This window comes from Aulostomus chinensis, chromosome 6, assembly GCF_037954235.1.
Source record: "Aulostomus chinensis isolate RoL2024-O1b breed Wild chromosome 6, RoL_Achi_v1.0, whole genome shotgun sequence".
Lineage (NCBI taxonomy): Eukaryota > Metazoa > Chordata > Actinopteri > Syngnathiformes > Aulostomidae > Aulostomus > Aulostomus chinensis.
Window position 1 is genome coordinate 27,260,531 of NC_141325.1, and position 25,757 is coordinate 27,286,287.

At 44.7% G+C, this 25,757-nt stretch overlaps 1 protein-coding gene across 15 annotated transcripts in view; it reads left to right on the forward strand.

Annotated features, from left to right (window-relative positions):
- The window catches only part of rimbp2b (RIMS binding protein 2b), an 85,536-nt gene that overhangs the window by 53,354 nt on the left and 6,425 nt on the right, over positions 1-25,757 (forward strand). For 4 of the 15 annotated variants that reach the window (XR_015116640.1, XM_086207295.1, XM_086207294.1 and 1 more), the window contains exons 5-25: positions 528-617; positions 4,147-4,269; positions 5,714-5,818; positions 7,703-7,753; positions 8,138-8,158; positions 10,789-10,993; positions 11,428-11,576; positions 12,768-12,847; positions 13,425-13,534; positions 13,611-14,483; positions 17,243-17,412; positions 17,835-18,488; positions 18,590-18,739; positions 18,939-19,100; positions 20,480-21,259; positions 22,333-22,441; positions 22,943-23,068; positions 24,226-24,407; positions 24,586-24,754; positions 24,879-24,941; positions 25,173-25,276. Coding sequence is in view for 14 of the 15 variants with exons in the window: in XM_086207295.1 (XP_086063421.1) it covers positions 528-617; positions 4,147-4,269; positions 5,714-5,818; positions 7,703-7,753; positions 8,138-8,158; positions 10,789-10,993; positions 11,428-11,576; positions 12,768-12,847; positions 13,425-13,534; positions 13,611-14,483; positions 17,243-17,412; positions 17,835-18,488; positions 18,590-18,739; positions 18,939-19,100; positions 20,480-21,259; positions 22,333-22,441; positions 22,943-23,068; positions 24,226-24,407; positions 24,586-24,754; positions 24,879-24,941; positions 25,173-25,276 (4,476 nt within the window). In the remaining variant the exon portion in view is untranslated. Of the gene's footprint in view, positions 1-527; positions 618-4,146; positions 4,270-4,501; positions 4,638-5,713; positions 5,819-7,702; positions 7,754-8,137; positions 8,159-10,788; positions 10,994-11,427; positions 11,577-12,767; positions 12,848-13,424; positions 13,535-13,610; positions 14,484-17,242; positions 17,413-17,834; positions 18,489-18,589; positions 18,740-18,938; positions 19,101-20,479; positions 21,260-22,332; positions 22,442-22,942; positions 23,069-24,225; positions 24,408-24,585; positions 24,755-24,878; positions 24,942-25,172; positions 25,277-25,757 lie in introns of those variants that run through there. The other 11 variants (XM_086207296.1, XM_086207303.1, XM_086207300.1 and 8 more) reach the window with 10 other exon arrangements.

A 25,757-nucleotide genomic window follows, 5' to 3' on the forward strand; every position in this document is an offset into this window, starting at 1 on the left:
CACACACAATTGTACACTCAGTAATGTGTCAGTATAATATGTCTGTAATGGCAGTCTGTTAAAACAGCTGTTTTCATTAAAATATCAATTTGGTACCAGTGTATTGATATTGTAGTTCAAGATATTTAGTCTATGTAGTATATGAATGTTTTTATGTTAGAAAATAATGAAAACTGAGCTGTTGATAGAAGTCAGTGTATCGTATGACATTGTCTGGCCTGTGTGTCTAATATGTAATTGGCCTATTTAGATAAGCCTTGCTGGGTTTAAGTACTTAGGGGCCCTCAGAATAATGAACACACAGATAAGAAATAAAATGCCTTCTTCCATAGATTATTGCTTTTCCATCTTCAAGTAATGAAACTGTTCCTCATTGTGAAAAATTGTCAAATTGTATATTTTTTTTTAGAATGGATAGCACTGAAAATCAGCGGGAACCTCAGGTGAATAGCTCACAGGCTAACGTTAGGGAACCATGGTGACTCCATGGGCTCTAAACGTGGCTTTCTTTCCTTTCTTTTACTCAGGAGAATGAGCTTCAAGATTTTCTCCAGGAGAACAAGCACTTGAGCCTCCACTTGTTCAACAACAGCCACAAGGCATTTGAGTATGAGAAGGTAAGAGAAATGGACAAGGATGTGGTTTACACTTCTCAGCTGTGTGCTCTTGTCATGTCAAGCCGTGCTGTAACTGACCTGTTAACACACCTAAACACGGTTTCCACAGACGCTGGCAGCAATTGTTGGCCAGTTAACCTGAGTTTACACCTGGTAGAATAACCAATGTGTAAAGTCATAAAAACTATCTAAAATGCCAATGAAAATTCACTACACATTAGCATACTAGCATTATCAGTATAAGGGCCGAAAGACGTCAATTAGGCTCATGGTCACCTGGAACAACTACAATGACCCTGTTAGTTAAGCAAAATTCTTGAACCCCCCCCACCCCCCAACTTATTGCTGTTACCTCTCAACTGGTCTACTTTTCTATTCTTCTGCTTGAAACAGCACGGTCCTCGAGGCCTTTGTAAGGACAGAAACTCTTAAGGAACCTGCTCTGTTTTTGCTATTTGGCAGCCAAACAGACTGGGCGGGGGGGGGGGGGGGGGCACCCTGCTGAACTTAATGTATCTAAATTTGCCTCGGTGTATTATAAGTTTCCATTCTGCCATTAGCATTACACCACCGTCCTCATGGAGCTGTTAGCATAGATCTGTATCCCTGCATCTCTGCAATACTTAACCTACAAATGGCTTTCGAGTACTCACAGATGGGTGCATTGGGCTCACAACGACATCACCACTGCATCACTTCCCTCTGACTCCAGGGTGAAAAAGAATCAGCCTGAAGCTGAACATTAACTTCCAAGCTAATAGCGTCCCATGGCCTCCAACTACAGACAACAGCAACACTGTCCAAACAGTCCATCCAGTCACATCTTCGTTATCTAGCTTTATCTATGCTCAGAAATCCACATACACTTTTGTGGCATCAGTTTCTGTCGCCTGCTCCTGTTCATGGTAGCGTAGAACCGCAAAGGTTACTGGTTTTGTGTCTTTTGCTCAAATTAAACTGTTTGTGCACTATTGAGCTGGAAAAGGACATGGATTATATCAGATGGTGCACTTCAAAGTGTGTAAATAGACATTTTTGGATGGTATTGATGTTGTTTGTAGTTAAACGACATGGGGTGCCATTAGCTTCAAGTTATGTGGCTGGCTCTTTCTGCATTCTGCAGGGTCAAAGTAGTGATGCAGCACAAGACAGCCTTTTTAAAGTGTTAGGGTGAAGCATTACCTTAAAACCCTCAAATGACTTTCTGGTTCGTTCTGAAACTGTGTACCAAAGCAAGAGAAATGATTCTGTAACATAAAATAAGCCTCCATTTCAACCCCAAAACCTCAAAAGTCTTCTTAGTTTTTCGATCAACAACAAAAAAAAAATGCTCAAGGTCTCTCCCGATGGACAGAAAATCAATTTCCTGAAGGAGCTTATTGGCAGGTGGCAGCTGTTGGGGTTGATGGAGGGCGGGATGCTGGTTGTGGATGTCTTATCAGGACTTGGGGTTGCTCCTGGAGCAGCTATCCTGAACTGTTATCACACTGACGGATATGAGAGCAGCACTCTGCAGGGCAGAGCGGATATTAGCCCTCGCTTACACCCCCATGTTCTGATCCCTATCGCCTCTGAATGAACTAGGAGGGGCTGCAGAGGGGGCCCCTCCCTCTCACAATAATAGTCTATAGACCTGTTTCCGCTGAATCCATTATAGCTTGTTCTGTCTACATAAATCAGTTCATTCTGTCTACATTTGGTCTGACGGTCAGGTTTTACTGTATGGGGGCTGTTCAATGGCTGCTTTGTGTTTTGCTTTGCTGCTGTTTGCTGAAACGCCGTCCTCTTGCAGTAATTAGTCAATCATGGCTGCACTGAGGATGAAGCCTTTCCACATTGTAGCTGCAGGAACCAGTCACCTTGGTGCCCATTAGGGGTCCTTAAGAAGCTGTTTGCTATTACAACAGTACAGTGGGGAGACAGAATGTGAAAAATAAGCAAAAATGGACAGACTGAAACATTTTGCAGATATCCATAATAGCAGCAGAGACCTCAGTGGTGTTAATATGATGAACAGTTTCTTTATTCTTGAATACTTAATGTTTGCATGGTTAACAGTGCTGCATGAATAATTTATTTATGCTTTGGTCTGTGTCCACAGTGAGTGAATCATGCTCTCCATTACCCATATCGTGTCATTATGATATTTAAAGGCCATTATGACCAGAATCAGGCAGCTCTTACATCTGGCTTGTAACCATTTAAACGTTTGGAATGATTTGGCTGGCATGAAAGCAAATACTTTTTTTATAGTGCTTGAAAAGCTCACCGAATACCAGAAAAATTGGATCAGCTGTGTCCAATCCAATACAGCAGTTCTACCGTTACTAAGCTCATTATAATTCATTTTTGTTGAGGTGCATCAAAGAGAAGATAATTCATGTGTATAGTTGGTCGGGAGAGGAGTCAGGAGCCAAAGTGAGCTGCTGCAAGTGCGTGGTTATCATATTCATGAGTTGATGCGAGGCAGCTGGCTCTATGACTTGTGAAGCTGCTGTCTAACAAGCTGTTATTTTTGAAAGATGCTGACACTGCAACACTATTTCCACTATATATTTTCCTAATCAGCTCCTTCATGGCACATTTGGTCAGTGCTATGTATCATTTAACTAAATTGTCACTCAAGCACCTACCATGCTGCAGTCCCGGCCGACACTGGTGCTTTTAGTCTAAAGTGCCTCAAATAGGTTTTATTTGTGCCATCATGGTGTGGCGTGTGGTAGCTGAACACCGGTATCGATCAAATTAATGATGGTCACGTCCTATTTAGTGTCACGGCCGTTCAAATGAGCCAGCATAAACATTACAAGTGGCCTTGTCCACCTAAATGGAACAGAGCTATAATTAATGTTATTGATTACGCCTGTGTTTGACCTACAAAGACACAGGGAAAAGAGGCCTGCTGGGTGAGGTTGCAGGTTTCAAGTTTGTTTCTAAAAAATATTTACTTTTAAAGTTATTTATGGGGAAGAAAATAAATTTAATACACATGTCAGACCTTTGCTCAGAAAAGCAACTCTAAATGTAATCAGGACTTCTTTTGGTAAAAGGCTGGGCAGAACTGTCAAGGCAACACTTCACTCAAAAAGTACTTACAAATGGGTGTCTTGAGTTCATGAAACTGTCCTTCCCATTCCCCTGAATTACTTGCAGAAAGAGCCAGCCGTACGCTGCTACATGCATTTAGCTTGAAGCTAATGGCAACGGATGGCAAACAACAGCCAAACATCTGTTCACAAACTCTCAAGTACATCTTCCGGTATAATCTTCTTTCTCCAGCCAAATGCTCAATAATCCACATGTGGACTCTGGACTCGGCACCACCATGAATGGGGTGGCACATTCAGTTGAACCAACGCGCTCGTCCTCGTCCTCGTCCTCGTCCTCGTCCTCGTTTGTTCTCAGGAGCATCAAGTTCATCTTAAGCTCAAATCAAAGAGTTACTGAGTGTACGGCTAAATAAAGAAGATTGTTCGTTTGATTGATTAGTTTGGTTATTCTTTGTTCCCTGCTTGCTGTGTCTGTACAGGTGAAGTCTGACTATGCCCAGCTTAAAGATACCCTTGGTGCTGTGACGCAGGAGAGAGATTTAGCCCTGTGGGAGAGGAACCAGCTCCAAGGCAAACTGGAGAACCTAGAGCAGGTGCTCAAGGTGAGAATCTCCGCTCTGAGAGCAGGCATGAGCCCACTTTCTGTCATGTGCATTTCTAGTTGTACGTCCGTCCCGGAATCCTAATTCAGGTGTTTTTATGGAGCCTTACCTTCTGCCAGTACCCCTCTCCTAACTGTGCTACTCTGCCTCCATCGGTTTTCTTCCGCTATACTGTCTAACGTCCCTGACATGTCTGTTGCCTTCCAGTGTCGTGTTTGGAGGTCTGACCAGGAGCTGTGAAAGAGTAGAAGCTTGGAGCAGTCTGCCCTCCCCATTTCCCTTCCTATTGCACCCTTTCATGTTTTTCTCCACCCTCCCTGACCTGTAACTCCCCTCCTCACCCTTTCTCCCCCTGCTAGAATTATAAGGTATCACTGCTACGTCTATCTGTTAGGAAGCAGTCCCACTCAGTCCCATTCTGAATGCTTTGTCCACCTCAGTGGCTGTGCTTATCCTTTACCTCTATCCGTGGGCTGCTTACCAGACGTACGAATGGTCACCTGGCTATAAGACCACAGCACTGTGGAATGTGATTTTTGCATGAGGCTGGACAAAGTTTGGCTTTAAGACACTTGGAGGGGGAAGAAGAGACAACAGAGACGTGATGATAATGTCACCCACCAGTTCGTTGACATTACCTATCCTGGACCTTAATTTCTATTGGCATGATGATGTCATTTGCTTCTTTCACCTGTCAGTACACACTTCTAGTGGGAGCAGTGGTGTGACTGGATGACACAGGCATATTGTCTTTAGAAGAGCCCTTGTTTTGTATGGCTTCTATTGTTGTTATGGATGACCACGACAAGTGAGCACGCTATGGAGTTTGCTCACCCTTTTTCATGTAACTTAAAACCCTCTATTGATTATGCAAACATAACATCGCTGAGGACAGCTTTTCTAATGGTCCCAGTAACCAGACTTCTAACGGGTATTGTGTTACCTAAAGGGGGCAGCAAACCTGACTGTAGATCGGTGCAGTTTTCCTGTTCACACAGTAAGGCATCTCATCCATAATTGCACTTTTGTGCAAAATTTGATCTGATCCCAGCAGCGAACCATTTGACATAAACTGTTGTCACGTGGCATTTTCTGTGGCATAGTTTATGTTGTTTTAAAGGTTTAAAGCTCAGTACACTGTAAACCAGCCTGTGTGTGTGTGTGTGTGTGTGTGTGTGTGTGCGTGTGTGTGTGTTTGTGTGTGTGTGCGTGTGTGTGTGTTTGTGTATATGTGTGTGTGTGTGTGTGTGAGATGTGTGAGCCCATGTAACACCTGTGTTGTATTTGAGTGTGGAGTCGAAGGCTTGAGATGCATTTTGTGTTGGCTCAGCGCCGTTGGATTTTAGTTCCACTAACAGCAGCCCTCTTTATGCTCCCCCCCCACCCCACCACCCCCCACAATCCTCCCTCCCTGGCTCTCCAACCCTGCATCCCCTGCGGACAGCATATGCGCGAGGCTGCGGAGCGGAGGCAGCAGCTAGAGTTGGAGCATGAGCAGGCCTTGGCTGTACTCAATGCAAAGCAGCAGGAGATTGACCTTCTTCAGAAGGTAAGCAAACTCAGGTTACATAAAGCAGCTCCAGAGGGTTTTTTGGTGTTCATGTTTGCCCAGCATGAGCTAGTGCTGTGGATCAAAGTGCTTCTCCTTATACGCAGTCCAACAACGTCAACTCAAAGATTGTATTATTAGGAGAAACAGCACTCTCAATAGACTGTGACACTCAATCACTGGCACTACTAGAGCTGTCCGCTTAACGCCGTCCTTCAGCCAACATTCCAGGAGCCCTCCAACTTGTTTATCACAAGCAAGCAAATCACACATTCAAATCCAAGAGTGGATATGACACTTTTTAGAGGCTTGCTTAAACAAAAAGGCCATTTGATGGTTGGGCCTCCCTCCCTGTGCACTGGAGCCTACTGTAACGTCAAAGCAAGTCTAGCAGTGGCTGAGATTGTTGATAGTGTGAAGGTGATAGGAATTGTCACCAATGCCTGAAACTGTGTGTGTTGCTGTTGCCGCAGTGTTGCTCTAACTTCACAGTCAGCCTCTCACAGGCAGAGTTCTCAGCTTTTCCTTCCATTAGCAGAAGCTCATTACTGCCTTATCTGCCTTCAGACTCTCTGCATTCTCCTAAATTAATTGCCTGCAAAGTAGATTCATGAAATTGTTCGCAGATGCTCTCATATTCATGTGGAACACTTGTTTTTCTCCACAGATATTCAGACTTCCCTAAAGAAGTATTACGATACGTTTCTGTACAATCGAGTGGTTCTATGATACCCGAGCGTATCTTCAGTTTATTATAGGAATACAAAGAAAAATACGGTTCAGACCAAAAAGTGAATCTCGATCCCAGGTTTCAGTCACAGTACGGGTGATTACAATGGCGGAACAGTTAAATTAACATACAGGAGGTCAGTGGCCTCAGACTGAACCACCTGGGCGCCGGTTGCTAGGGAATAGGGACGGATACTTGATCACTTGTCGAGGAGAAAAAAACTTGAAATACACTCCGAGGTTAACCACCTTCTTTATCCTCTCATTTGTTCTTATTATGCCACTCCATTTTTACTGGAGTGATGACATTCTTTTCCTGGAGAATAGACTGCTGCAGGGATGATGGATGTTTGTAGGTATGTAAGCATCACCGTGGTTTTAACACTGGATTATGGCCAAAAACGAGGCAAACAAAAGTCTTCTGTGATTCGTTCAGTAACATAATCTTCACAAATGAACACAGCTTCTTCAGAATTGTGAAGCTAACATTAGGCTGAGTGGACTACACCACGGACGCGCGACTTTAACGTATCCAAAACAAGCTTTCCTCTTCGTCTGATTCCAACGCTAAGTTCAATGTTCACAAAAACCTCTGTAGTCTTATCAAGCCATTTGTCAGCAACACCTGTTTTTAAGACAACGAGAACGCTTCAAAACTCATGAATAGGGTGTTTATGGAAATATTTTATGCAGTAGAAGAAAATAAAATAAGATAATGCTACAGTAACTAAAACTGGTTTCGGGGATTTAACCGACAACCCATTCAAAAACGAGGGAACTGGATGTTCAACTAAATATGGCTGCATGTGCTGTAAGACTAAATGAGTCCTTAAATAGAAGGCTGAGATGACCAGCTGTTGTTGGTGAGGGTCCTGCTGGCTGGCAGGTTGAGACCTCTGGTTTAGAAACTCTCAGGTAAGTGAGCTAAAGCTGGAAATGTCTCAATGATTACACCGAGCACCGAGGGAACTCATTTGATAAGTTTCGAGTCATCGGAGGAGTCCCAGCAGAAGCTGTCAAGCGTTTTCCCCCTCAGCACCAGTGAATGGAACCCTCCTCCTCTATGTTTGCAAAGACCACTGGTTGGTATTTAAACTGAAACTAAACTGCAACACTACTGAACGTGAACTGAAGCGCTGCACCTGTGTTTCCCAGGCTCAGGTTGAGGCTAAAAAGGAACATGAGGGTGCTGTCCATCTGTTAGAGGTGAGCGTCTGGACTCTGGGGGCAGGGAAGGGAGGGGACTGGAGGGGCAGATATGTCTATTATTATTTCTCTCCTTTAATTTCTCCTGAATCAAACTTCCAATCCTTGCCTAAATTTCCTTTTACAGTATTGATCATTGAAATTGTTATAAACACATATGAACTAAAGTTGTTTTACAGTATTTATCATAGCCACACGTACTCCTTGTTTACCTATAAATTCATCTTTCTAGTAGCAATGTGTGCACACGCGTGCTCAAAGCTGAGGTCGATTTGAAGAGTGCTTTTCTTTCAAGCTGTGTATGAGTGATCACATGTGTAATTGTGCTTTATTTCTTTTCTACATCTCTTTTCACTGTATGGCTGTGTGTTCATGTGTGTACAGAACCACTTGGACAGCATGCAGGTATTTCAGAATTGTTTTTATCTATGCACTTTATTGATATTTTCACATCTCTCACCGTGTAGTCAGGAGGGTACACAGTACTGCCTTGTATTCTTTAGGCCAGGAGGTAAGATGATGTAATACCACACTGCAAAAATACTCAGCAATCCAGATCTCAGTTTCCCATCTATGATGAATATGATATACACTCAAGCAATACGAAAAGGTTACATGAAGCGCACAAAAATTAACTAATCAAATGGGTAGGTTTTGGATTTTGTTTTTCTAAACTATCCTCAGCTTTCACAGAGCGATCTTTCTTTGGGCTCCACCACCCTCTCAGCCCTGTTTCCATTTTCCATCAAAGCAAACTCACCAGAGGAGGCTGTTTTTGAACTGACTGACAGGAAGAAAAAAAAAAAAACTAGAGGTCTCTCTCTTTCACTTGATCATAAAGAAAAATTCAGCTGCGCTCACTTAACAATTGATGAAAAAGATTCTACTCCTAAATTCAACTATCAGAATATCCAAGAGCGTCAATTAATGATGACTGACCGACCTCGATTCTACATATTCCACGAATTGGAAGAGCACATTTAAACAAATAGAAGAATTGGGGGGGGGGGGAGGAGTATGCTTTAAATTGCATTTTCAAGCTTTTATACTTGCATGGCATAAAAGCTTTTTGAAAATACAAAAAAAAAAAAAAAATCGACATAAAAAACATCATCAAGAAGACTTAGTGATATCAAATCAACAACATACAAACTTGTTTTCTTCGATATTCATGTGTAACTAATCAAAGAATCATATGCAACAGTGATAAATGTGATTCTTTGTCACTGCATGTAGTTATCCAGCACGTGTTTCACTACCTGCCAAACAGTACAGAGCTGTTTGATGCTATTGTTACTAACACTGCTCTGTGTGGATAGAGCAGCTCTACTCCAGGAATTCAGGGATTCCTCCTCTTCTAACAGCATGTTTATGTGAAGCAATAATGTGCATGGAAGTGTTGATGTGTAACGGAGCAGCGTAGAAATGGCAGCACTGCATCACTGTGTGTTCAGCCCAGTCTCACTGCAGTTTGTGTCGAGTCTCAAAACCTCATGTATTGATTCACATACATGGACACAAATTTCGTCACAGCCTGGTTTAACCGTGTCACATGAATGATGGCGCTTACTGTTGTTACAAAACAAGTAAATGGGCATCAGGAGGCTGGCTGGGGCAGTAGTGGAACCTCACAAACAGACGATGGAACCAATGGAAGATCGGGTGAAGTCTTTCAGTCCACAAAATACTTCTGGAGTTTCCAAGACTGGAGGTGTTGCAGTAAACACTTGAAGTGAATGGTGTCAGCGACTTTTCCAAAAACAACCTGGCACAGCGAGGCCTCAGGACACTTGGATTACTTCAGACTAGCGGTACAGAGGATTTTTTTTTTTTCCTTTTACGCTTGAAAATTGGTCTCCACTCACTTGAGTTGTTCGTGAGGTTGGTGAAACACCCTCGGTGAAACTCCAGCAATGTTTTGTGGACCAGCACTTTTCACCTGTCTTCCTGCGTGTATGAAGGTGAGTAGATAATGACTGAATTTTCATTTTTGGGTGAACTATTTCTTTAAGCAAATGTTTTTTTTTGCCTATACACAATATTGCCTTGGGAGACGGCGTTCATATCCCCTTAAAGTGTCCCTTTCAGCATTTCAAAAACCTTAATGATACAAACCATGTCAACAGATTTTTATCTTAACAAATGTGTTTCTGTGCCTGCACTCAACTAGACCTGAACTCTGTTCCACATCCTAAAATATTTTCCAACATAGCATTTAATTGCAAGAAGCTGCTGTCAGTGAGTAAATAAAGTTTTCCAAACTACAAAACGAACGCTGCCTTTAATGCCTCATGAAACATTTATCGTTCCATGAATGACATACATGAGTGAGTGTCGTTAAAAAAAAAAAAGGAAATTGGTGTCCATGTACATTGAATAGATGCACCTTTGTGACCCTTCCATGAACTACAGTGAGACTGCGTTGGTGTCTTGGGCAGTGTTAATAAATTCCAGTGACCCTCAGAGTATTTCTGACTCAGATTTTCACTTTCACATTGAAACTTTATCAAACGATAATTCAGCTGAGGAAATCCAACTGCGGCACCTGGAATTTCACTTAAATCTGCCCAAACAACTATGTGAAGTTTTTCCTTTGGTGATGAAGATTTCCGTGTGTGGTTTGGGGATGCATACTGCAGTAGAGCAAGAGGTTCCTTTATTTACTGTCTTATTAGTGTTAGCTGTTGTTGTGCATGTGGTTTATATACCGATATCGTCAAGAGTCATTTCAGGATATGAGTCTCTGTCGAGACTGAACCACATCCTGCGGTAAATGTCAATCCATGTTCTGCTTGTGTGCCGACAGTAGACGAACAGCTTCGTATACGTACCCACTGTTCAAATAAGTCTGTTCTCCTTTATTAATTTGAACTCTGGAGTCAGCATCCTGTTGTTTCCTCATGTTTGCTTCTGTTGTTTTCCTCTCTCTCCCATCCTGTCTCTCCCTGTCGGTCTGACTGTCTATCTCTCTGTCTCTCACACCTCGCTCCCTCCCTCCCTCTCTCTGGCTCTCCTCCCTCCCTCACCGTCATTAGGCCAAAGTCCGTGAGCTGGAGGAGAAATGTCGGACTCAGAGTGAGCAGTTTAACCTCCTGTCAAAAGAGCTGGAGAAATTCCGGCTCCAGGCAGGGAAGTTTGACATCCTCAGCACTGAACCTCTAACTGTGTGTGAATCTCCGGGGTCGCCCAACAAATCTCTGTCCCAGCTCCTCAATGGACTGGCTGCACCCACAGGAAAAGGTGGGGGACTGATGAGAAGCTTGTCAAATTTGAATATTTGGGAGAAAATATAGAACTTTTTCTTTCTTAGATTATGTATTGGTTCACAAAAAATAGATATGTGAAGTTACGTTTGACATAGAGCATTTTGCATCATGTCCATCAATAACAGAGCCAGTTATTACCTCAGAGCTGTGCAATTGAATAAAGGTTTTGTTTCTGTAATGTGAGAGCTCCTGGCACAAGAGTGGATTCTGTTTCTATTTTTTTTTTTGAAGTAGTTAACTTAATATTCAGTTGTCAGAAGTCTGTTTGTTTTCTCTCCCTCTTTCTGTATGGGATACGTTTGCTAGTTTTGGTGAACCCTTAACTTTAGTGATGTGATTTTCTTTCTGATATTACTTCTGTTGCACTCTGATGTGAGGTTTGGATGACAAGCTCTGTCTGATCCACAGGAAATGAGGCTCCAACAAGCAAATCTTTGATATCTGAGTTTATTCGACCGCTCCAGATCAGTGGAGACAAGCCGGAGCTCCTCTCTGTCAAGCCAACATTCCTCACTCGCAGTCGAGCCAGCAGCCCAGCGAGGGCTTTCCTCTCGGAGGTATCTGATACCAGTGTCCGTTTGTGTCTTCATGATGCATTTCTCCATCTATATTTAGAGTATCACTAGAATATTGAACACAACATATAAATAAACTCAACATGGCCAAAAGAGCTCTCCCCGTAGTGTGTGTGAGTGGTAGGGTCATTGTGAGATGCTGACTCTGACTGGTCCTGCTTGCCTTCAAGGTCTTGTTTTGTTTTCTGGCTGCCAGCAGTAGCTTGTTGTCATGTTAGCCTCTCAGCCGGGCTAAAGCCAGAAACAGAAAGCCCAGTTTGCTCCCCTAATAAATGCAGACCGCCTCCCATCATGGCTCTTTTTCTTCTGCTGTGTTTCTAGTCTCTCTCCAGTTGTCCCATTATCCCCGCTAAGATACTTACATTTATGACATGGGACACAAATCTATCTATCTTCTTTTCTTTTTTGCACAATAGCATAAAATGAGTCATTTCGTCCATGAAAATCCATAGTGCATGGCTGACAGAACTGCATGGTGACAGCAAGGCTTACAGGGGACCAATCTAAATGTGATGGTGTTCTTTAGCTATTACATTGTCCCATTATTAACGTTATCTTCATTACAAGTTGAAGCCCAAAAAGTTGCCATCTGTTACTATCTCAATCATGGCAGCAGAGAAAGAACACCACTGCTCCTGTTAGCCCCTCTTCACGCCTGTGGCAACTTACGTTCACTTCCATCAGCATGTCAGAAACGTCAACTGACAAGTTTGGTTATCAGTTTGATGCAAATCTGTTTTATTTTTGTCCATGTGACATGTTTGTGTTAAACAAGTCTAAATCCATCCGGTGGAGATGCAAGAGCTCCCTGGTTTTACTCTCGCAAGCGAAGATTTGGGATTCAGACATTTTTATTGCACATGAGGTGACCTAGTGAAAATAATGAGATATCATACTGTGTTGTTGGTTTGACATTACAGTTTTGAAAGTGGAGAGTCACCTTATTCAAAGGCAGGAAATCCTTTTAAAGGGTTTTCATTATTTTACAGTCACACGTTTGTTTTGCGCTCGCCGGTGATATAAACGTTCAAATTAGTGAGACTGCGGCGTCCAAAAATGACATGCTAAGTTTCTTGACAGGAAACAAATCTCTCTCTCTTGCTTCCCTGCAAATTAAACACAGGAGGAAACTTTTGAACACCAGATATTTGTGCTTTTCTCTGCTGCCTCTAGATGGACAAAGAGCTCAGCTCAACCACCAGGTCTAAACCAAGGTTCACAGGGAAGGTTCGCCTGTGTATCGCTCGGTACAGGTGTGTATCCACCAAAAACACACAGTATTGAATATACTCCCCCAAGAGTCACACTACGTCTGTTTTATTTTTCTGAGACCTGTTTCATCATTTTAAATACATTTTTTGGGCTCTGTTTTGGAAATAAAATGCCCAACTATAATTGTGCTAAGATCACAGCGATTGGGCTCCACGAGATGATCAACAGCAAGAGAAGTGGACAGAAATCCTCGGTACAATGAACTGGCTACTCAGAGTAGACAGGGACAAGTAGCTGAGGTTTCTCTCTTTCTCTCACAGAACGATCGGCTGTGGTCTTAAAGATGATTCAGTGTTTCTATCTCTAAAGAAAATTACCTGTCAGCACAAAAAATAATTGGAATCCTCAGAGCACAAATATGTGAAAGTGGGCCAGAGCTTTCAATCCTCACTGTTCTCTTCTGCCCACCTCTTATTTGTAAGACCTAAATAAGATTTATACCATAAATTTAAACAAACGTCACATTTTTAAATATTTTTTCTATATATATATCAATGTATACATGAAATTATTACTTGGTAAGTTAAAAATTGTTGTGTATGTGTGTTTGTGTTGTAGCTACAATCCGTATGATGGGCCGAATGAGCACCCTGAGGCAGAGCTCCCCCTAGTGGCAGGGAAGTACCTCTACGTCTACGGGACGATGGACGAGGATGGATTCTATGAAGGTGTAGTATCACTTATCGTGCGTCTCTTCAAATATCCCCATATTACTAACTATCACTATTCCCTTTTGTTTTTCAGGAGAGCTGCTGGATGGCCAGCGGGGGCTTGTCCCCTCTAATTTTGTGGATTTTGTCCAAGATGAGGAAACATCGTCTGTCCCACACAGGGACACAGTAGCTAAGGAACCTGGCTGCCTCAACCACAGTAGCCTGGGCTCTCAGAGATTGGGGGTGAGCAGGGGGCTTGGGACAGGCATCAGCAGCCTGCTTACTGACAGTAAACCAGACTGTCTAAGCACCAGCAGCTTGGGCATGGACCTCCTGGGCTCCTCCAGCAACGGGACAGGAACCTTGGATGTCAGCATTGATGAAGTAGGTGAAGACATTGTGCCTTATCCCCGCCGCATCAACCTGATTAAACAACTGGCCAAGAGTGTCATTATTGGCTGGGATCCCCCAGTGCTCCCACCAGGCTGGGGCTCCATCAGTGGCTACAATGTGTTGGTGGATAAGGAGGTCCGTATGAGTGTCCCCTACGGGGGCAGGACAAAGTCTCTTATTGAGAAGCTCAATCTAGCCACAAACACCTACCGCATCTCAGTGCAGAGCATCACTGACCGGGGCCCGTCAGACGAGCTGCGGTGCACATTGCTCGTAGGGAAGGATGTGGTGGTGGCACCTTACTACCTGCGGGTGGACAGCATCACGCAGGTGTCCGCTGAGCTCTCCTGGATGCCCAGCAACAGCAACTACAGTCACACAATCTTCCTCAACGGTGCAGAGTACGACATGATCAAGGCCGGGGGTTACAAATATAAATTTTTCAACCTGAAGCCCATGACTGTTTACAAGGTGAAGGTTGTGGCGCAGCCGCATCAGGTGCCTTGGCAGCTTCAACTGGAACAGAGGGATAAGAGAGAGATCTCCGTGGAGTTCTGCACTCAACCTGCAGGTCAGCTTCCACAACACTTCACATTACACACAGTTGATGGGTGTGGTGTGGGGGATCTAGGGACATCTAGTGGTTATATTGGAGATTGCAGCCCCTCCCTACGGTAGCTAGTGGGATCATTTATGTTATGCAGTTCATCACAATTAGGTTCTCAAAATGTTCTCGACGCGAACACACTGAGTGAAGACTGTTTAGAGCCATTTCAGTGAGGAAATCAAACTGAGCAGAAGAATGTGTTCCGCCTGTAATGCTGTCCCTCCAGAGGAAGCTACGCTCTTGACTTTTGTTATACAGCGTGTATTTATAGTGTCGGCAAATGCAATTTTTATATTTTCCCTGAATGATGTATTTATGTGGATTCATGATAAAGAGTCAGTGTTGCTCATGTAGTGCAATATTCGGTTGGGTCTCAAAGTCATCTGATATTCCACAATGAAAGGCAGCTGATAATTTAGATCCCACACAGCAGTTTATTTATTTACCCAGCGACACACTCCGAGCCATTATATTTACCAACGTGACAGAATATGGCAGCCCTTTTCATTTTTCCACAGCCACTTTTAGATTGCCCTGAAGGTCTTTGGTGTATGAGTGCGATAAGACACACGCACAGCAGGACCCGAAAAAAAGAGAGGAAGAGGCATTTGCTGGGTAGAGCTACATAACGCTCTCTCGCAGCCAAATGAGTGTAAATAGTGAGCAGATTTTTTTCCCTCCTCCCATGAGGCTTGTTGATGCTTTGCAGCTGCCAGCACTGACTTGCAGCCTGACTTTCCTGCTGTGGAAAATCTATTTAGTGGGAATGTCATGAGAGTGTCTGTGGTAGACAGTTTGAAGGCGAAGTGTAGTTTGTCAGATGAAATATAGTTGAGATGTGATATTGTGGCTTTTTGATGTGACTAAGTGCTCAACGAGATTACAGGAGGGAGAAAAGAATATATAAAGAAGGCAGTTGGAGCTCTGGTGAATACTGATGTTGGGATTATTAACCGAAGTACGGAGATCAAAAGTATCATCATCATTGTCAAGGTGTTTAAAGGTTGCAAAGAAGCAGGATGCTGCAGAGAAATGATAGAAAAGAGAGTCGAAGGGATTAAAGGAAGACATATAAAGGGGAGGGGACAACAGAAGTTTGACATTTTCTGCTGGCAGCTGATGAGCTCACACGCTGAGACTTCATTAAATGTTCCGTCTACTGAATATGTCAATTAGAGGCGTCTGCAAGAGTATCTGTGCTGGTTGTCAATAAGGAGGACCGTGTCTGGAGGCATTATCTCAGGCCGTCACACGTGCTCCTCCAACTACTGACTTAATTAGTTAAAAGCGATGCAACCTTTTTGTTCATCTCGTAGCCCCCAGCACCCTTCCTGGAATCCAGTGTTAGCTATTTGTGTCTAGTATTAATGAAAGTAGCTGCACTAAAAAATTTTCATTTCACTTCTCCAATGCGCTTGTTGCTTATGATGTGGGTAGTTGAAATGTGACAAGTGGAAATTGGGTCTCCAAACAGCTGCTGCTGTTTCCAAGAGTGCATATATGTATGTATTGCTTGCTGACAGTCAGTGTGGAGATGTGATTAAGATTGCACTGGTGGAGATTCTTAGACACACACTCACGGATTGCAGCTCAGAGATACTGCTGACCGCATGTGCCTGCGCTCTCTTGCTGTGGCGGGACTGCCGGGGACGAGCAGCGCTGCAAAGCTGGGGCTGTTTAGTAGACATGCAGCCCCGACAGATTACAGAATTAATAAATAGCAATCTGTCATCTTTGCTGTGCTTCATAGAATTATGGCAGAGAGAATAAGGCAACAGTTGATATTGATGGAAATATATTGATTGCTGAATGCTTGCAAACTTGTTGACCAGTGAAATACCTGGATCCCTGTGAATGAACCATGGGATACAGTGTGCATATGTGTATATATATATATATGTGTGTGTGTGTGTGTGCGTGCGTGTGTGTGTGTGTGTGTGTGTGTGTGTGTTAATACCAGGGGGTACTCAGAGAGCACACATCTTCACCAGAGCAATCATCAAACCCAGATCAATTCAAAACCTAATCGATTGTTGCTCATCCTCAGTTCTATCAGTTTCATCAAAATCCATCCACAACTGTTTGAGTTTTCAAACACACAAACCGACTCACGGGACGTCTTTGCTGAAGTTAATAACCAATTAGTGCACACACTGCATCATCACACACGGCAGCCACTTATTGCAATAAAAATTGAAAATACTTTCAGAAAAGTACATTTAAAGTCATTTGTCTCAGATAATACACATTCTGTTGTAGTACACATTGTGTGTGTCATGTGTTTTTTGTGAGGTTTCTATGCGTCTTTGAGTGCATTGAAAAATACACTACACAGGTAGCAAGTATTATTATTATGCTTTGTTACTTTATCTGTTTTAGAATAATACTCAGGTTCTTATATGCAATGATATAATCATTCGGGATCCATAACCCATGTCTTCTTAAAAAAAAATGCATTCAGTTGTCTTAAGTTTATTTGAATTAGAAAAAACAACAACAGAACAGTTCAAGTGGCTGTCCTCCATAGCGACAAACTGTTCACTTGTGCTTGAGACAAACTTGAAAAATGAAATCCTTGAAGGCTTGTAATGGCAGTGTGCGAGAATACGCTCTTTTATTACGCCGGTGAAAAGGTTCCTGAACGTCAGCACATTATTTTCTGATCTAATAGGCAGAAATGCTGCAACCTCTCTTGAACTGTAATTCTTTCTTTTCTTATCCAGCATGTGTGTGCTCCCCAGGGCCCCCTCTCCCACCTCAGGAGGTGCAGGTCCAGTGTGGTCAGACTCCTGGGGTCCTGCAGGTCAGATGGAAGCCACCGCCTCTGACGTCTGCAGGAACGTCCAATGGGGCCAGTGTGATTGGTTATGCTGTGTGCACAAAGGGACAAAAGGTACCAATGTCAGAACAAGTTTATTACTCTAATACGACAGTTGAAAAATGGCTGTTTTGCTTTTTGTGAGTAGTTCTCTGGTGCCATCTCCTGGAGAAATGAAATAGTGTTGACATCCATCCAACAGGGACACGCTTTACTTAAAATTTAAGTCTAAAATCACCAGGGGAGTTTTAAAAGGCTCCGCTGTGCTACATTACCATGTCCCACTTCTACAGAACATTTGACTTGCTAACAGACCTGATGTGGGTGCTGCAGTTACAGTAATGTATGTCAAGCTTGTGAGAGCTCCAAGGCTCCAAATCTGTCACGGTGTAGTTCAGGGAACCGGTAGGTGCGAGATGGTGCAGATGACAGTCGGGTTTGTAGATGTTTGCAGTTTGCTGTTTTGTAATATTTCTGTGATTCCTTTGTGAATGCAGATAGCAGAGGTCTTGTACCCTACAGCAGACTATGTGACAGTGGAGTTAAACCGGATTCATTGTCTGGAGGCCAGGGAAGTCATCGTAAGGACGTTATCAACACAAGGAGAGTCCCAAGACTCGCCCGCGGCCATCATCCCGCATAATCTCTTGGGCTCTCCACGCCTCTCCCACCGAACCACTGCACCCCCCCACCCCATGCCTCACCCGGGACATTCACAGACCCATCCTCCGTATCCATCAACGTACCCCCCAAATCACCCTCAGCCCCAGGTGCAGCCTCTGCCCCGAACACAGCCCCACACGCTGCCCCACGCACAGCCGCACTCTCAGCCTGTCCACCACCCACCTGCTCATCCCCAGCCTCATTTCCATTGTCAGGCTATGTCCAAGTCAAAACCGCTCATAAGTGCCAGAGAGCCTGAAACCAAAGAGCATGAGGTGGGCCGACGGCCAGGCCAGCCCTGGGAGCGCTCCCCATCTCCGCTGCCTCCCATGCGTGGACCCAACCTGGAGCCGCCACACTTCCAGCCACGGCGTTCGCCCTCTCCTCAGAGGATCCTACCGCAGCCTCAGGGAGTACCCATCCCCAACACCATCGCCAAGGCCATGGCCCGGGAAGCTGCCCAGAGAGTGTTCGCTGAGGGCAACCGGGTACGCTGGGAAAACAGTGTTCCTCTCAACATAGAACCAGATCATTCTTGAAACTTGACTGAATAATTTGTAGTCTAAAATTCTGATATTTTTCTCATCAGGTCGAGAAGAGAAACATCTTCAGTGAGAGGGGTAACACCTTGCACCCCCTCAACTCTGACGAGGAGGAGGACGGTTATGACTCTCCTCACGCGAGGAGGAGAGGGGCCTCGGTGGATGAATTCCTCAGGGGCTCAGAGCTCGGCAGACAGGTACTTAACTCAAGCACAACAAGCTGTGCTCAGCCAGGCAGCGTGTGCGTGTCACTTGTTTCTAAGATGCAAATACTGGTATATGTGAGTGGTGAGTGGCTAAACATGACCAAGCATTAAAACTGTAGCGCCACTGTCTAAAATGTTTGTTACCAGCTTGAACTGCTCCGCTGCTGTAACTCTCCCTTGTTTCTCTCAGCACCATCATCACCACTACAGCCACAGCGAGGAGTATCACACGGAGAGCAGCCGGGGTTCTGATTTGTCTGACATCATGGAGGAGGATGAGGAGGATCTGTACTCTGAGATGCAACTGGAGGAGGGCCGCAGACGCAGCATCAATTCTCACAACACGCTAAAGGTACCTACTGCACACCTTCATTCTGTATAGTGGCCCAGGGGGAGGAATGGTTGGAGAGACAGGGTGGGCAGCTCAAGGGAGGGCGGGTGGGCAACGTCACTGTCGAGGTTTCGGCTCTCTCTCACCCGCTCTACAACCAGGCCGATCATGGCTTTGCCTGGCTGAGCTCCCCTGCCTTGTCTTGGCCGAATAAGCCTCCTCCACCACCACCACCCCCCACCCCACCCCGCTTTTTTCCGTCAAGGCCGAGCTCATGGGAATGGCTGCGTATATGTACAGCATGCAAGAAGAGAAGGGTGTAAAATGACCACATAACGGTGCTCTTGATAATATTTAACTTGAATATACTGTATCAAAGGGTCATGGCGTAACAGGTGCACATGGGAATCTCATTTAAGTGAGTACTTAAATGGAAATATTCACTTTTGTTTATTTCTGTCATATCCGATGGTTTAATTTTTACACTGTGGATGTAGATGTTAACATTGTCAGTACATGACTCTTATCTTCATTTGTTATGTTTGTTGTGGGGGGGTTGTTAGGCACTATCAGTGGACCTTCTATCAGTCAAATATCTTAATAACCGTGTGTGGGTTCAAGTAAATATATGCAGTAATGTGGTGTACTTACTTTGTGTTTATTTACATACGCCAATATTACATCGCCATTGTTTTTCATTGTCATCTACCTGTCAATAACTCTTGCATATTCCTCCTCCTTATATTCTGTAACTTTAAAAAAAAAATATGTACGAAATGATAATAATTATAGAATCAAAAAAGTGTGGAAGAGTTCAAGAAGAATTTGTTTTGTCTGATATTTTCTGTGAGCACATGGAAGTTCTGTACGTGTTGCAAATGTAAAACTGTACGCTAAAGATGTATCCTAATATGTCTAGCTCTCCTACTCACTCATCTTCACAAATTTATTTTCTGGATTTATTTTATTTGTTTCTTGATCCCATCCTCATTTATACCTCATCAGTAATTCATCGCGTCACAGATCAAAGCTTTGCTTTGACGTTTCTCATTTCCCACAAGGAAGTTGTCTTTGGTTCTTTGATCATTCACACCCAGGTGGTCCGTCATCGCTTCATATTTTCATCGTCACGGATTCCTGCTCAGAGCATGCCATTTCCTCCTCACGGAATGAGACTGCATGTCTTGCTACATTGCCACAAATAACTAATTATGTCTTTATTTTGTCTTCCCTCCCCATTTATTCTATTCACATACTGTGTTGTTTCCTGCCTGTTCTAAAACCTTCGAAAAACTGTTCAACCCCCCCCCCCTCAAAAAAATATAAACTGAAACTTTTGAATTGAACTGACTAACTGAACTGTGGCAATGTGGAACGTTGCCTGCTGGTCATGACTGGAGGCGTATTACAAGCGTCAGGACCTCGCTGAGGAAAGAGACTGCTGGGACCTCCAGAGGGAGGTAGTGAAACACAAGTCGCTCCGTAGCAAGCGTCTCCACAGCATCCCCGAGGTGGCGGAGGAGGAGTCGGACAGCATGGACAGCATGGGCCAGCACCTGTGCTTTGAAGATGGCGGGCGGCCAGGAACGCCACACACTCAGCGCAGGATGTACACCCAGGGAACCCACTTGCACAGCCACCTCAGCGGTGGCAAGAACTTACGTCATTTGCAACGCCAGCGCTCCTCCCCTCGCTTCACTGACAGCCGCTATTGCTACAGTGCAGAGGAGCGCAGCTTGGGACGACCCAGCCGCCAGAACACCAAGAGTCCCGACAGTGGTTTGGACTGTGGCAGCGAGGAAGAAGGCTCTCTTGGCCGGGGTCATCGAGGATACTACAGCCACGGGAGCCCCATGCGGGGGCCAGTGCGAATCATCCACTGTGAAGGCCCAGTAGAGAGACGGGCGTTGGCCATGGGCCGTAAAAGAACTCTCACTCGCCAGTGCAGCGTGGAGGAGGAGTTCTCTGACGTGCCAGTGACTGCTGCTAAGTCGGTACACACGGGTGACTTTAGGAACAGAGAGCACTTTGGGCCTGGTCGGGAGGCTGGGCCACGAAACTACTCCAGGGAGGGGGCCCTGAGCGAGGGCAGGCTCAACGAGCTGGACAGGGTCTATTACAGTCCCCACGGGGAGGCTAGGGCCCAGTCTTTGTCCAGGCTCAACCGGGACCAGGCGCTGGTGTGTGATTCCGACTTTCTGCTGTACTTTTCATCAGCAAGCTGCAGACATGTTTTCTTAATGTTGTCTGTTTTTCTTTGATTATGCCCCTTCCTTTCATTTGACATTTTGTTTTTCATTTTACAAGCACATGTTCATGGTTGGTCCGATTTTATTTTGTGTGAATTATGTTGCTTGTTCTTAGAATGACAGGTGGATTTTAAAGTACAGTAAATCTTTCATTTATCTAAAGGCCATTTAACTTCGTTTTGACTTCTCATGTCTTTAAGGAGAAGGGTCCCTTTTAAAGAAAGCAGCAGCTGGGCTGCAGCTGTTTCTGTGCAGTGCCGAAGTTTCTGCTGCTCCCATCCCCACCTCCCCTTGCCTTCTCTCTGCTGGCTGCAGGCTTCATAATCGTTCTTCGTGTCTTCACCCCTCCAGCGCTGCTGCAATGTTGTGCCACCGTGTGATGGAGCTTTATTGCAGCATCTCCTGCTTCTCATTTCTTCACACATAAAATAAGAGCAGATCAAGTCATTTCCACCTCCAAGATTCAGCCCTTTTACATCACCTCCACTTTCACTTGTTTCAGTCTTGTGCGTCATCATGTCTCATCTGTTAAACGTATTGATAGTTGTAATATCAAGCCCCAGGCTGTCGCTGTAATGGCTCTGTTCAGCTAACTACATCTCCACATATTCCCCACGCATTCCTCATTCTTTATCAACTCTTATTCTTTCCATCTGCTCTTTTGTTTCTGTTATTTATGGCAGCGTTTGCTTTCTTTTCTCATCATGCAGCTGACATGCACAGAACAAAACAAACCAAAAAAATGGTCTTTAGCTTAACCCCAGTCCATGTTGTCGTGTCGGGCATTGATTTGATTTATTTGTTTTGATGGTTTGTTGGGTTTCTTTATGGTTTTATGGGTTTTTTGTCTATGATTTTGCCTTTGTAAGGACAAATGGAAACCAATCATTTGCTCTTATAGTTTTTTTTGTCGTTTTTTTACAGGGATTCTTTTACATGTAAATTGTCACAATGCAGTTAATGTACTGTGCTAACCTGCTGCTGTTGTTTTTTTTACTCTAAAGATCATTGGGAACTCACCGTCACATGGAAGTGCTGATCGTCTGGACCACCCGGGGAGGAGGCCGGTTCACATCGGCACCCCTCCTCAGCGACGACCCATTCCATCCATTGGTTAGTGAGGTCACTACATGAGGAGACGCCTTATCCCCACCTGCAGGGCTACTGATGTTTGTGCTATCTAAACCATGTGTATGCCTTACCCATGTGAGCCGAGCTGTACATCTCCTCCATAGAGCTTAAACAACCACGTAGCCCCTTCTTTTGTAGGGTGTTTGCACACCCTGTCCATCCTCATGAGCTGGATTCGCCAAATGGCCACATGCAGGAAAGTTCCCCCCGTGTGCCTGTGTTTATCAGGGTTAATATGTTTACATGACCACCCGATTTGACCCCCCCCCCCCCCGCAACAGTGCAAGCATTGCTGTTTTACACCCAGTGACTCCAGAGTGAAAGCTGTTGCTTTGACCCCCACCCCCCCCCAACTCACCCAACCACCCACCCACCTCAGGGCAACCTCCTCATCCTACTGTCTCAGCATGATTGAATGGGGTAGAGCAGAGTGTGTGTGCGGGGGATCTCTGACCGTAACGTTGTGATTGGTGTCTTCTGTAGAGATCACCATGGACAGTAACAGTGAGGGGAGTGAGGGGAACCTCTCACCCGTCAAGGAGGATGTTTACTATGGCAGTGTAGCTCGGCGAAGGATTTGGCGATCTATGTCCTCAGAGGATCAATATGGTATGTGGTGCAGCTTCTCTCCAAGATGACAATGCCAGAAAAGGCCAAGAATCGTTCTTGAACACATGCAGTGATATCATGGTGGTCTTTGTTCTGTTAGCTTAGCTTAGCTCAATAAAGTGACGGGAAAAGACAAGACAGGCCACTTTTCCCATTGCTGGAGAATGAAAATCCTTCCCTGTATGTCCTCCTATCCTCCGGCTTCTATCCCAAGATACCCCAACCCACCCACTCGTCCCATTCACCCTCATATCCGACCCCAACCTGCTAATCCTTAACTTCCACACCACCCCCTCTTTTCCTTCTCCATTTTCACTCTTAAGTTTGCATGAACCCCTTTTACAGTAGAAACGTCGGTACGCTTGTTAGTGTCACTCGGTTGCACATTCATTAACTCTGCTGCCATCGGAATCGAGATCTTAAAGAAAGCACATGACACATCATCCAAAAAGCATTTTCCATTTGCTTGCGATGAGGTTCAAACGTCCTATTCTGCCATTCAAACATTTAACATGGTGATCCACGAGAAGCATGGGGAGCAGATATCAGGCTCATCTGATATCTGCGTCACCTCAAAACTGCTGAGGAAATGGTGTGTTATCTCCCTCGGGAATGTGCCTCCTTCTGCCCTTTTCGCTTCACATTGTTTCCAGGTGTGGCCGAAAAAGCATGACCTGCACTTGATGTAGGAATGCTCTCCTCAACACGTCCGGAGCCGGGAAAGCATGCTTTTGATTCAGCCTCTGTGAGATAAGGCAGTGAAACAGCAATGAAAAATAGTGCAATGTTACCTGTTCCCTCCTGGCGTGCACGGTCATTCCTTGCACCTTAAAAGCTGCTTGACACGTGTTTCCTGTCTGTGCTGTGTTGTACTGTGTGATGTTCAGTGACTGTCACGTCCAGCAAGCAGAGATGTGTGAACGAAGAACCCTGCGAGCCTGTATTGTAAAAGAAAGTGTCCTTTTTCAAAGTGAAACCGATTAAAATTGCAAGTATAATTATCTCATTTGATCTCTGGCTCTTTTTTCACACATGCATCTCATGGCCCGCTCCCCTGTCAGCTCTAACAAAGAGACATCTTCTGCTCTCATTGCCTCTACAGCCAGCGTGGCTGTATAAGGCTGGTAGTAGCAGCAGAGGCCTCCTCTATGTTTCAGACGGTTATGGCGGACGCAGGCACGGGCGGGGACGGCGCTCCCCGGATTACTTCGAGGAGTCCGAGCTGGAGGAGCTGACCCGTGTGTTTGTGGCTCTCTTTGACTATGACCCCCTGTCCATGTCTCCCAACCCTGACGCTGCTGACGAGGAGCTGCCTTTCAAGGAGGGCCAGATCATCAAGGTGGAGGCTTGGTTCACTGAGATGGCAACTAGACCTGTAGAGCTGCTAGATTTCCTGTGTATCTATTCTCTTCCATCCGCTTGTGCTAGCTGATACCTAAGAATAACATAATCATGTGTGAAGTCGTCCTCTGTACTTTGTGCTGTTTATCTCGCCTAATGCTTTATTGTCCATTTAGGTGTTCGGTAACAAAGACACGGATGGCTTCTACAGGGCAGAAATCCGCGATCGAGTGGGTCTGATTCCTTGTAACATGGTCTCTGAGATTCAAACGGAGGATGATGAGATGATGGGCCAGCTTCTCAAACAGGGCTTCCTGCCACTCAACACTCCTGTGGAGAAGTTAGGTGAGACCTTCTTCGTCTATTTTCTATCCTCTGTCTCTCCTGCCAGCTTTACTCTCTACTGAATTGGTCATTTATTTCATTTCTCTTATTCCCCTTAATTCTGTTTTTCTGCTTTCCTATGAAGTGAACTGCGACCGTTTCAAAGATGGCCGCTCAATAAATCGCAGGTCCAGAAAGTCCAAGAGAGGTCTGTGTCCAGTGAGATACATGTCTGATCTTTTTTACCTTCACTGCTTTTTTCACTCCACGCCATCTCTTGCTTGTTGCTTATTTCCCTGATTTATGCTGCTGCTAACATGCTAGCCAGACCATCACTGGTCATCCCATCCCTCCGTGGAGCCACTACATCATTCCCCCTGAACACTCTGTTCTTGTGTCTCTCTCTTTTTTTTTCTTCTTTTTTTTTTTGACGTCACAGAGAGGAACCGGCGGAGTGGGCGTCAACACCCGATGTCCACGCGGAGAATGGTGGCCCTGTATGACTATGACCCTCGAGAGAGTTCTCCCAATGTTGATATAGAGGTACTGTCCTCCCGTGTAGTTCTGCCTGTGAACTTTGGCTTTTCTGTCAGCAGCATCCTTTAAGCACAGCAGTCAGAGCTCAACACATTTGGACAAGATGATTGTGAGTTTAGGATGGGCTAGTTTAGCTACAGGATTACTTGTACTCTTACTTATACATAGATAACAGATTTGTTCACTGTCTGTGAAGCTCCCGCCAGGAGATGGTTTACTTGTCAAGCAGAACAAAAAGATAGTCCAGCACACAAGATCCTTGTAAGACCTACACTCCTAGAACTCCTTCTGCGCTTCGTATGATTTGTTTAATCAACACAAAATCTAAAAATACTTTAGCATACTTACAAAGATGATGTATGGAGGTCATAGAGATGCTCTTTTCCCCTCTACCTATTTACTTTTTTGTGACTTTAGAATGCAGAAAGATCCAGTCACGCATATTTAGCTTGAAGCTAATGGTGACTGACAGCTGACAACAGCAAAA